This window comes from Myiozetetes cayanensis, unplaced genomic scaffold, assembly GCF_022539395.1.
Source record: "Myiozetetes cayanensis isolate MyiCay16 unplaced genomic scaffold, myiCay2020 scf7, whole genome shotgun sequence".
NCBI classification, from domain to species: Eukaryota; Metazoa; Chordata; class Aves; order Passeriformes; family Tyrannidae; genus Myiozetetes; species Myiozetetes cayanensis.
The window spans coordinates 43,279,641-43,292,704 of NW_026087964.1; the positions used below are offsets into that span (position 1 = coordinate 43,279,641).

Consider the following 13,064-nt stretch of genomic DNA (forward strand, 5'->3'; position numbering starts at 1 on the left):
GCTCTGCATGCAGCGCTTTCAAAAGAGGTTCATAAGTGCTCTTCCTATTGCACAGTGGCACATCAAAAAGTGGTTCATTCATTGTTCAGTGCTATCTTTCATATTTCTTCCCTCGGCTTTTACAAGTCAAAAACCAAATTAGAATCTGTTTCAGACTGCCTTGTATTAACCTGAAGCTATAAACCAAAGAGGCTCAGAGAAACAGCATTTAGGTAAGCAAATGGGATTTCCAAGCCCATGCAGTTCTTGTTGGCTGGTATATATTAAAATGATAAATAGCAGTCAGCATTAAAAGAAAATGCTTTATAAGAGCAGTAACTCAGACTTTCAACAGTTATAGGCAATTGAAAAAAATCTATTAAGAAGATGACTAATTTTTAGGATTAGTACCTATAATTATCATAAGAGAATTTGCAGGGTCCAGTAATCCATCAAAAAAATTTATTTTGTTAATTACAAAAAGCTTTCTGTGCCCTGGGCAAGGCTCTGTATTTGGTTTAGAAGGAATACTTTGGTATAAAGTCAGAAAATGTTCATCAATTTTGGTATCTGGTGTTCAGAGTTCAAAGCCTCCTAAATCAGGACTGCAAGTTGATAATGTATTTCCTTTTCTTCAGCATGATAAAGCTTCTGTCTTCCAGTACCCAGGTTGTGTAGAAAAATCCCTTCACTTATCTGAACCCAGATCCCATCCATAGGAAACACAGATCTGTAGAGTGTTTTCCACATGTTGGAAGGCTGTACTGTTTCCTAGTAAGGCTAGAAGTAGAAAACCTGAAGTTTGACAAAATAATTCCCAAGCGAAACCAACTTCATTTAAAAAATAAATCTTGAGATACATACAGTATTCTAAAGCAGAAATACACCATCTGGTTCACATGATACAGATGTGGCTCATTGCTTTTTGTTCACCATCCACAGAGGAGAACACTCCCCCTCAAGTGCTTTGGAACCATCACATTTGATCAGTAGGGTTGTCTGTTTCTGAATTTGAGAAAGTACTTTCTGAGATACCTCTTTCTCTGGATGAACATCTCTGAACATCTCTGGATGAACTAACAGTGCCTTGTTAGTGCACTGCTATTGTCCCCCACCTCATCCCAGCCCCTTAAGAGAAAAGGGTTTTTGGTCACTCCAGCTTAACCTTCGTTAACAATCAGATGTCCTTCTCACAGCAGGAGCTCTGTACTTATTCAAAAATAGCCCTTTTAAGATATATCAGGTGAGATGTAGAAAAGAACTCCTAATTCTTGGCCTACAAACAGGTCAATCTTTTAAATAACTGTATACATCTTATAAACATTTCAAAGGAGGAACTCGTCCATTTGTTATTGTGAATACCACACTGGCATTTATGCAACATTCATTGTCTCCATGACATGACCTTGAGTCTCATCAAGTACTCAAGTCTCCCCTAGAAGAAGTGCTGAAAAGTCAGGCTAATGGAGTATTGAAAAGCCCCATTAGAATAAATATAAAAGTAAGGAGGACAAACACTTTCCCCTCTTCTCCTTTTGCTGCCATCTTGTTGAAATCTCCATCCCCTTTCAGCCTGATTCCATCTTCTCTGTTTTTACAAAACAACCTATTCAGAGGCTCTTGGCCTCCCTTTCTGGTTTCATGTCTTCTTACTACTCAGTTTCTGTCTGTGCAGATGGGTCTCAATCTCTTGCTTGAAAACAAGCATCCCAAGCTGGCCATGAGAAGCCTCGTTCATGGCCTTGGACTGCATGCACATTTTGTACTGCTCCGGGGTCAGCTCGTCCAGACACTGCTTTTCATGCCACAGATGGAAGAGACCCCTGACAGGCGTTCGGATCACGATGAGGTTGCTGTGAAGGTATTTGCGGTACAGATGTACATCTTCACCACCCCAGCCTTTAATGTCCAGGTCAAAGCCACCTGACACAAACAAAATACAAAATAAAAATAGAAATATATACTAGGAAACTCAATGCTACTAATTACACTGCAGCTGTTTTCTGGCTCCAATCAGCCCTTTAAAACAGACACATTTTCTGTGAACATCCAAGCGCCCAAATTTCTCAGCACCAAACCTTTAACTATCAGACAAAACTTTATTTGTACTGAGCAGTGCCTAGATTCTGGTAACCTCTATGGCACCTAGGAATAGTCTGAATATCTAACCACAGCACTTCTGCAATTTAGTGACACAGACACACTGGCCAAGGAAAGGGAGGCTGATTGTTATTTTATGTTTTAGTAAAAAGGCAGGTGTATTGGAATGTATTTTTCTTACCTATGTTGATAAAATCAGATCTGTACTGGCAAGTCATCCCAAAACCAAAGTCTCTCCAAAATCCAGTTTCTTTTTTAATAATCTGCATGGAGGGAAAAGAATGTTTACATGGAAGCAGAAATGCTTTCAGAGTGAGCAACAGACAAGCCCCTGAATGTGGTCAGAAATAGGAGCAACTGCCCTTTTATTCTTCCCCATGTGAATCCATGGCTGATCTCGAACCTGTTTTTGTAGATACTCATTGCATATATCTGCCTCCAAAAAACAGCTGTGTCATTAGCCATCATGGACAAAGCCCCTGATCCGAAATCATCAGATTTTGCTCCACTCCTGCTGTCATAGACCAAGTAGAATATTATCACACTGCTCTCTGGAGTTTACCTCTTTGCAGGCAAAACATCCTCCAAAATTGTTAGTTTCTTTCTGTGACATTCAAATGTAAGAAACATATTGGTAAAGCAGGGAAGCCAGACTCTGCTGTAAGAGCAGATGGTGGCACCTGGATTGCGGACCCCAAGAGCTCTGGAAGAAAACTGTAGTTCTAATCTTGATCGCACAACTGATGGCTTTCTGATTACCTTAATTTTGACAAAAATTAGGAAAGTACCAAGAATAATTTTCCATTACAGAACTGCTATATCCAGCTAAAACTGAAGTCCAGAAATGTTAGGCTATACTTCCCATAAAAGTCTTTGTGAAAATGAATGAACAGTCTACGTTACTGATATGAACCATGAAAATATTATGTATTACAGGTAAAAAATCAGAGCACTGAGAAACCATGGCTATAATTTTGAAAAGCAGAAATCTAAGTATAGATCCCTAGCATCATAAATTCCTGAGTGTGAGTGACCTAACCCAGTCTGGTGAGACATCCAAGAGCTTCAAGTGACTGGGCCAGGTGTTTAAAGCCTCTGAGCAAGTCAGCAGTACTTCACAGTCTTGAAGGTTTGGTTAGAAACCTATCCCTTAGCAGCTGCTTTGGAAAACTCTGACTTCCCTTGTGACAGAATTATAGAAGATAAGGAGACAGAATTTCCATTTCTGGATTTACAAATCCGAGTGTTTCCTTTACCAAGAAATGCTCTCCCAAAGTAGTCTCTCCTGATTTCTTGTTCATATCTCCCCTTTTTGTTCATAACTCTTGTCACTTCAATAGCTTTTTTTACTGCTCACATTGCTATTGCTTTCGTTTCTCATTTCTGCTTTCCTTGAAAAAGCCAACTCACTTCAGAAGCCAATTAAAAGGGAACAAAATTGTATCTGTCAGGTCTGCACTGTAACAAGTCTCCATAACGATGTCCTTACAGCAAGCCACTCAAATGCATTAGCATTATTATTTCGCATTAGCAAAAGTGGCTGCTGCACAAATCAAATTCTATCACAGATTTCCAAAGCTTTGGGTTTTTTTCCTCAGCAGCCCAAGTACCAGGACAGAGAGGTAACACTGTCTTGTTTTAATGGCATAGATCTGGCCTCATGCCTGGGAACCAGTGTGGGCTAAAAATATAAAAATCTGCATAAAAATGAGATTGGCTGTACTTCTTTAAATCAAGACGCTTTTCTGATGTAAGTATCACATTTTATGATTCAAATATTAGCTATAAATATTTTCACAATCCTGGCAACATACTTTGTGGACTTTATGCTTGCTTGAGAGTTGAACTCCATTTTATTCCCTAAGCACAATGCTTACAAGCTTGAGGATCCCTGACAGGGTCTCATCAGAGAGAGAAAAGCTAACATGAATCCCATGGTATTATCAGAATAAGACTCCTCTGAGAAAAAAACAGCAGAAGGGATTTTCCAGACTTTTCAGTAAAAGGCTTTCTGGCTACATGTTTGATAACACAGACAGCAGTAGACAAAAAAAAAAAAAAGTATTTTCAAACTCACATTCTTCATTTTTAAAGAGGAACTCTTACAAGGTGGGGGTAGTGACAGACGACTGGACTCAGACCCCAAGTGATCTTTTTCAGCTGTAGCTGTTTCTGGGCTCACAACACCACTAATTCCTATCTACCACCTACCCAGAACAACAATAGCAGCTGGGATGCTCTGGGGACAGTGTCCAGTCTGGGACATGATGAGCCCTGATAAGTGCAGTGCCTGGCAGTAACAGGGGCAGATGTGGCATTTTGGGACCTGAGCCAGAGAAACTGAATGAAGCTGCATAGCTGGCTTATGCTTCAATTTGAAAATTCAGCCACTTAGCAGGACTAGTGGGCAGAGGACTGTGACCCATTGACTCTGGAGAGAAGCAAGAAGCACTTCTATCAAGCCCTTAAATTCAGGACAGTGCAACACCAGAGCACAAGAGAATGGAGAACAGTGTCTGCAGCAGTGTCAAGCAATGCCTCTGTCAGTAGCATTCATGTGAACCTATCTCTGTGTGCTCTCTTTCTTCTTCACAACAGCTCCCTCCTCACCAAGGAGGCTCATGCATGCCACAATCGTATGCCTTCTGGCTATGTTTTTAAAAACACTTGCTTTGTTCTCACACCAAAAATAAGCAGGTAAGGTGGAAATCAGTGGAGTTATGCTGTGTTGTATCAGTGCCAGATTAAAGCCAGAAGGGACAGCTCCAAGCATGTCATTTGACTCCGAGACAACGTGGTACACCTCAAAAACAACCTGCTCACAGGCAGTGGGATGGGAAAAGCCACTGTAAGGTGTTCCAGTAAATGAAGGAAAAACTGTGACAGCCCCTGGAATTTTGTTTTCACTGACTCATCTAAGGATTGCTATGCTTTTTACAAACATCAGTTCTTCAAATGCAAATACTATTCAGTGCAAGGAAGAAATAAGAGCAGGATCAGGGACTGTCACCCCGAGACAGCACACCATGGAGGAGCTGTTCACTGATTAGAAAATCCCTTCTGGCAGAGAAACAGACACAATTCAAATTCTTAGGTTCCATGTAAAAACTTTAAAAAAGGGTTAAAATAAATGGTACCTGTGAAACACAAAATCACAGAATCAACTAGGTTGGAAAAGACCTCTGAGATCATCAAGTCCAACCTATGACCCAACACCACCTTGTCAACTCAACATACCTGCAGAACTCACCTTAAGGTGACTGCCATAGTTAATTTTGTCTGTGGTGGTCACTGTGCACAAGGAATAAGGGGATGTTACCCAAGAGCACATGTACATTTAAAAAATGCTTTGTTTAAATAAAAGCAGGCATTCAGAGAAGAATATACTTACCAGCTGCTGTTCTAAAGATGGGATAGAATCATGGTGGCCATAAATTATACTGGGGTTATACTGGCTGAAGAGAACAGGATAAAACACCTTCTTCCCTGGAAATGACAATGGGTTATTTTTTTAAATAGCTGTATAAAACACACTTCTGTCTCTTACAAGATACTGTCCAGACCAGACCAAATCTAGAAAAAATTACACAAATTTTGCACTGACCCTATATTCTTTGCATAATAATATGAATGTGAGGACATAATTAACAAAAAGATCCTGTTCCAGAAAGCAGATGCTGAAGGCAAGGGATTCAATCACAGTGGGAGCAGGAATTGTTACAATTGATTAACAACTGATTTACAGTAGCTTCATTACCAATTCAAAGACAGGAATACTATGGTGAAGGCTTTATACAATAGATAGAACCTGTTGAAAGATAATATACTTTGTGAGTTGCAGTACCTGGCTGGGTGTTCAACCTGCAGGAGTTCAGGAATTCAGCTGTGAAGTATATGTCCACATCGCAAAAAAAGAGAACAACATTGTTTCCTTTCCAAAATCGAGCACCAACGTCTAGTCCTTTGCCCCTGGAAAATTCTTCATTCAACTGGATGAAGGTAAAGTTCTTGAAGTTGGCTGACCTAGAAGGAAAATATTCAGCAACTTACCCTGTTCATACAACTCTTCACACAAGTCAGGGGTGGGAACCGAATATGAAAGCATTAACCTAGAAAGTTGTAGTGTCACAGTTTGAGAGCTGTTTGAGGGAAGAGGTGTCCTCTTTGACTTTTCAGAAGATTTCCACTGGGTCTACATTCAGAGCTTGACCAGTGAACTCACACACTAGCATTCCTGTCATGGACTTCCTTTGTGCAGACCTCACAAAAATCCCAACAAGGCTTAGGCTGACAAAAATATCTTTAATATGCCAGTATAAATTACCTGTGGTCATATGACTCTATCGATACAAGGGTGTTCTTCCTACATGGAGACGATAACAGAAGACTACACTGCCACATGATCTTTACAAACACAGCTATGTAAGCAAACTCAGTAGACCAGAACTGGCCAAAAGCATCCAGGTTCTGTGTGCTCCACCTGCCTTTGGAAGTCAACTTTCAGTCCTAACAGTTAACACCACTTTCAAAACCACTAAAAGCTTATCAGTGTGGGGGAAAAAAGAAAAGAAAAGCTGCATTGAGGTAAAATTCAGTAAAATCTATTTGTGGTTCTAAAAACCAATGTCACAAAACCACAGGTATGGGACTCTCTGGGTAACAATGTTTTTAGTCAGGAAAAAAAGAAAAAAAGAGCCATTTTCTCCAATGCAGTTTAGAACTTTTTGGCCCAATTACAAGTCTGAACAGTAGTGTAGTCTCCACAGTACAATCCAGTGTAAGAACAGCACACATCACATGTTCAGGTACTTACCTCGAGGTATTTTCAAGTATTGATTTGACTTCATTCATTTGTTCTTTTCCAAAGTAAACTACAGTGAGGTGAATTCTCCCATCCTGCTGAATGCCCGTTTCCCTAGAGAACAGAGACAGATCTCTGACTTGGTCCAGAAGTTAGCTTTCTTCAATAACCTACATCTGCTGGGGAAGGCAGAGTAGGGTGAACCTTGGAGGCATTCCTGAGGGCATGATTCACTGACAAGAGATCCTTGTCCTGACAAAGGAGATCACTTCTTCTGTCAGATGGGACAGAAGTCTATCTTTCAGGCAGAGTAGGATCAAGCTCTCTAAGCATTGTTTGTTATATTAACAGGAGGACATTGATAAAACAGGCCATCCAGCAGCAGCAAGAATGATCAGGCAGGCAACAACTCCAGCACTTACAAGAATATGAGAAGGGGGATTTTAATACATACCTTACCTCATAACCTTGATCTTTTGTAACAGATACTCCAGAATTCAGATCTCTGGCATTTACTAAAATCTAAGTATCAACCAGAGATCAAATGCGTAGCCTAAGGGTAAGACCAATCAGAACTAATGCTAGACACTATGCATCACTTGCACAAAGTTTAGTCAGCAAGAGTTCATCTATAATCAGCAGAGAGATCAGCATAACCAGACAGCGATTTTTCTCAGGCTAAAACAAGCACCAGTCAGATGGCTAATTTAGACAAGGAGCCTATTTTTAGATGGCTGCAATTAGGCAAAACAAATCCCATTGTAAGAGTCAGTATCTGTTCATAACACAGTCCTATGGGCAGCTATTTAAAGCTACATCTCCAAACATCTCTGTGCTGAAGATTAAAAGAAGTTTAAAAGTAACTATCCTCAAAGTTCAAATACGTTTCCTTCATGCTTCTTATTGCCTTAATATTTTATCTAATGGGGTCTGATGTCTGGGAGCACTGATTGCTCTTTTCCTTAGAAATGTTCCTTTGCAACTACTGGCACGAAATTCTTATGTTGCCACAATTGTGTGTGTCCAACAAACAGTCTGAGACATATAAGTCAGGTACATGCAAATCAGAAACCCTGATGACTGGACTATAATTGCTTTTATTGCTGATCACAGTGCATTAAGCAGCCAAATGCCTTTCAGTCTATAATCTCAAAAATTAATTAGTGGCACAATGAACTGTTATGTAGAAATAGCAGTGAGTGAGGATAACTCCCAAAGTTGCATCTTACTTCCCAAATAAGAAAAAGCATAGGCAGTACTGCAGTGGAAACCCACCTGAAATTCTGCATGAATTGCCGAAATTTGTTGGCTCTCTTGGCCAATGGCACAATGATGTTAATAATCGTGTCAGCCATATTGATATTTTCATTTTTCACTTTCATTACAGGACCAAATGGCCGGAATAAAACAATCTTCTTAAACTGATGCTTTGTGTCTCCTTTGAAAGTCAGCTCATACAACGTGCCTTTATTTTTTTCTGTGCGGTAGATCCCTGTGCAAAAACAAAAGTGAAGAGATTTTTGGATTAAAGCTGGCTCCTGGATGGAAAAACAGGATGCAGTCTTCACTTGCTACACCTAAATTGAAAACACAGCAGAAGCATGAGATATTTACTTCTAAACTAACACACGATCCACCATCATTTGGAGGAGGCCATCACTCAGGCAGGGACACAGCCCTGGGTTGCAGGAGCTATTTGGTATTCTTGCAGGCACACTTCTAGGCTTGGCTGGGTTACAAACCCCTGAAGGTTACCAACTGCTCACACTCAGTATAACCCAGCAGACATACTGTCCTTATTTTTCAGACTGCTCCAGTTGCACGCTGCAGACACGCACGGTACTGGGATGCAGAGACACTGCGAAAGGCATCCTGCCTCCCTGCAGTAGGAGTGATTAGGCCATCTCCCAGGAAAGCAATTTCCTCATGAGCACATTAATTTCCTTCATTCTGGGAGGTTCTCTGGAAAGTCCCCTAATAAAGATAGGCAACCAGGCCTCGTCAGCCATCAACTTCACCCACTGCCAATCAGGACAAAACTCTCCTGTTACGCAGCTCTTGAGAGACTTTTATTTCCTTTGTGGCAATGATGCGCACTCCTGGTCAGGTAGTGGTCTGCAAGGATGATGCTACAGAGTTTGTGGGAGGCTAGTCCCAGGACACAATCATGGAGACTGCATTAAATGGTTTCCAAGGATATTTAATTCGTACAAACATGTATTTATTTTCCGTATGGAATGAACTTTTGATATAGCCCATGGGTGAAATTGGTCCCATGCCGAGGGACAGCATGAGCTATGGAAGTCCTGGTCATACCTCACTGAAACACTATTCTGACACTTTAAGTGAGATCAAGTGTCAAAAAGGCTACAGATGTTACCCACTCTAAATGATACGTCACTCCCTACAGTGCATACTGAAATAAAGCTTTTTCATTGTCAGATCCATTAGGTTTAAGAAGGAATAATCGATGCTAATTCTAACTACTCATGAATCCACTGTAAGCATGTTAACAACTTAATCAGTACAAGAGTATAATTGCAATGCCTTCTATCTCTTGCAGGAGTTAAAGAGACAAGCAAAGAATGTCTGGAAAAAACCTCCTCTTGACTTGTTTTTCTTTTTTTTTTTCCCCTCTCCATCTGGTTATGAAGCATAGTTTCTTCTCATTATGAAAAACAACACCAAAATAATGCTTTTTTTTCCATCTTGTTCATTCCCTGATGTGTAACACTGCTATGCATCTGACCCATAGACTGTCAGCTCTGTCTGTTTTTCTTGTGGAGGTCTGTGTCAAAGTTTTCATTGAACAGCAAAGTGACACAAGCTCTTCATCTTGTATTACAGCTTTTACGTTGATATAATCAAAAGACTAATGAGGTGTGATTTTATCTGGTGAGAGTTCTGAGGACTGTCTTATCTTCACTATCACTGTGTTTTTTCTTAACGAATGCTTCAGTTGGTTAATATTTGGTTCAGATTATTGGTTCAGATTTACTGATCTGTTATTCACTTCATGTTTTATTTTTTATATCAGCTGAGTCAACAAATGCTCCAATCCTCCTTCTAGCATAGCAGATGAATCTAGGGAGATAGCAGCTCCATCATTCTTTTATTGTTAATCTTTCAAAGCTGTGCCCTTGACTCCTCCTACGTTTTCCCATATAGTCTGCCCAAGGTGCAGACCAGGAACTAGATCTGTTATTGCACTTGAGGTCACCTGAATGGTGACCCAGTAGTCCCTTCATTTCCTCCTCATGGTGGACAGAGAATGGAAATCTTGGCCTTTGAATTCTGCTCACCCATTCATCCTTACAAAGCCTGCTGATGATCCAAGTGTGTTGTTGGCCTTTGCTGAGGCAGTTTTTGAACACAGATTTTACCAAGGCAGTTTGTGCTTGAAAGGTTAAGGCAACCTTTTGACATTAAGCTAAACAAAACTGGAAATTAAATCTGATTTGCATTTTCTCTAGAGAGAAATAGATATGACTGTTTCACACGTTTTACATAGTGAACTGACATTTTTCATAACGAAGACCTACATTAAATTAACAAATTTGGTGATACCTACCACACAACATCTCAAAGTCTTTGCTTCTGGATCCTGTTCTAACCCAGACAAGAAATGACAATCGCAAAAATCCCCCTTCCCCAGAGATATGTACTACCCCATGAAGGAAGTCTTGACAAATAAGAAGTACCTTAAAGCAGAATGCATGTTGTGACCTGAGGGGGTCCCTCCTAGTGCTATACACACAGGCTGTTTCTAACTCTGTAGTTTTGTTCTTGTTCAGTAATTCTACTACAGCTGAAAGCAAGCAGGTTAGGTGAAGGCAAGGTTCCCTCACACAAAATGGTAATCCAAGAATTTATAATCCTAACATTTTATATTGAAGAGAACTGTATGCAAGTTTAATGCCTATAATTTGTTTTCCATTTTTAAGCATCTTCTTTCCTTTTTTAATTATCATCTTTCTAGAAGCAGAGAAGAAAGTGATTTGTCCAAGATCAGGCAGTGAGCTCAGAAATGAGTCTGAATGTCCTGAGTCAATCTGGGTACTCACCCAGCAGAACATCCTGCCTTTAACAATATTTTTCCATTTCTGAAGGCTCTACTTCATTTGTGCCACCAGGACTTTTTAAGTGATTCAGAAAGCAGCCTGATTTCTAAGATATGAGCTACAAGGAGAGGAAAAAAATAGTGTCAAGAAAATAAAAAAAACCACCTTTTCCTGAAAAGATTGCTCCTGAAATGAGGGCCTTGGAAAGGCTAGATGCTCACTATGGACAAAAGAAGGTTAATTGATCATCTATTGCTTCCATTACAGCAGCTACATTTCAGAATATGCACCACTCCCTTCAGAGGCAGGGAGAAAAGTTAAAGTCTTTGGAAACCCAATGTAAAAAAATAAACAGGAGCTGTGGGTCACCAGAGAGAGTAGCCCTAAAATGAAAGAAAAGAACAAGTGAGAAGCAAAAAAAGACCTCGGTTGGAGGGTTGACTAAAGAGTGGTAAGTGTCCAGTCTTCAGAGCAGCAATTTCTAGGGTTCTCTAAAGAAATGGAAAATACTTGATCTCTCTTCAACAGGACAGGCAAACAAGTTGCACCTACATGGAATGGGTAACTAGCCAATAGCCATGCATTCTTAATGTTGTTGAGTGGATGACAACTTTAGCCTCACTTCCACAGACCAAAGGTTTCAGGACTTCCAGTGTCACTAGAAACATTCTCTGGACCCATGCTCATTACTCCTCTTCTGTTAGATGTTGTAGGAATCACTTATTAGGATTTATTAGCATTCATTGTCCCCATTTTAACTCTGTATTATGATGGTCTTTCCACTTCATGTGCAGTAAAATACAACATGTTATCCTTCGAGGAAAAGCATCATCCTTTCTCCCAGTAAGCTTTCAGGGCAAAACTGTATCAGGCAGTCCACCAGTCAAGCCAACTTGAGAAAGCAAAGCTACTCTTTTCCATTTGTATTTGACACCTTATTTAAATTTTCAGTCACTAGATAGCAACGTACTTCAAGTAGAAAAACTTACAATACAGCATATTTGACAGTATCGTGGCAGGGCATTTCTTAAGCAATCCAGGGATTTTCTGGAACTGTTCCTGTTAGGAAAGAGTATCACCAGACAGTGATTTGATTCACTTATGGAACACACCACTTAGGCTTGTCAGAGTCTCCAGATTATTATCATCTCCACCTTTGAGAAAATGAATGACTCCCAAATCTATTCAGCTCTGCTGCTATTTACATAAATTAATGATCAGACCTGTTACCTGCTCACTGAGCAAGGGGCTTTCTATTGGAAACAGAGTGGTCCTTTGCCTCCTTATAATACATAGAGATTTCTGATTTTTTCCATGCTGGTTTTTCCTGACTCCCCATGGCAGAAAACTAGTGAACTTGGTCCAAAAGTGGGAGGAATAAGGGGGAGAGGGGAGCACTGTAGCAGCTGAACAGCTCAACTGCCTCTGTAAAGAGAGAAGCAAAGCAGAGCAGCAGCCAGATGGATACATGTCAGGCTCCAGGGAGAAGGTGTGGCTCCGTTGGCTTTGAATAAGGGGGGGAAAATGGAAAATTCCACTACGTGTCAGCTATTACTCTGGAAGGAGAAGTGTCTGAGAATCCTATCCAAATTTCATGTAACAGCAATTCTGCTGAGGAGGAGTGTAACTCAGATGTAATATACTAGGGTCACAGTCTAATTCCCACGCACAAGTCGCTCTGTCTAGAAACTGCAGAGGATGCAACACTTATTTTAAGAAATCCCAGCCACAGAGACAAAACATATCTCCTTAAATGTAAGAAGTGTTTGAAGAAACAGTTTCCCTCTGCAAAAGAAACAAATAAAGGCAGAAAATGTAAAAAAAAGGGAGAGATATAGACCCTAACTTGAGTTTATTACCCCATACCACCACCCTGCCTAATGCTATATGCTAGCAAGGAACTAGTATTGAAAAAGTGCCAAATATGACCCACAAGAACAGAAAAGTCTGCATAAGAGGCCCAAGCAAACAAGATTAACTTACACGACACTATGTTCTGGTGAGAGTCAGGATCAGCAACACATTTTAGTGAAGCTGGTGTCAAAGGCTCTGCTGAATAGAGAAGAAGCAAGTACACAAATCTCACAGAGAGCAGGAGTTTAGGTTTTTAATCCTGTCTCTGA

At 40.3% G+C, this 13,064-nt stretch overlaps 1 protein-coding gene across 6 annotated transcripts in view; it reads right to left on the reverse strand.

The window, feature by feature from the left end:
* Positions 1-427: 427 nt before the first annotated feature.
* The window catches only part of CSGALNACT1 (chondroitin sulfate N-acetylgalactosaminyltransferase 1), a 44,233-nt gene continuing 31,596 nt past the window's right edge, over positions 428-13,064 (reverse strand). For all 6 annotated transcript variants that reach the window (XM_050338213.1, XM_050338215.1, XM_050338214.1 and 3 more), the window contains 6 exons: positions 8,156-8,372; positions 6,893-6,994; positions 5,924-6,102; positions 5,471-5,565; positions 2,261-2,342; positions 428-1,902 (listed from right to left, as the gene is read on the reverse strand). In XM_050338213.1, the coding sequence (XP_050194170.1) occupies positions 1,619-1,902; positions 2,261-2,342; positions 5,471-5,565; positions 5,924-6,102; positions 6,893-6,994; positions 8,156-8,372 (959 nt within the window). In that variant the 3' untranslated portion in view covers positions 428-1,618. The remainder of the gene's footprint in view (positions 1,903-2,260; positions 2,343-5,470; positions 5,566-5,923; positions 6,103-6,892; positions 6,995-8,155; positions 8,373-13,064) is intronic.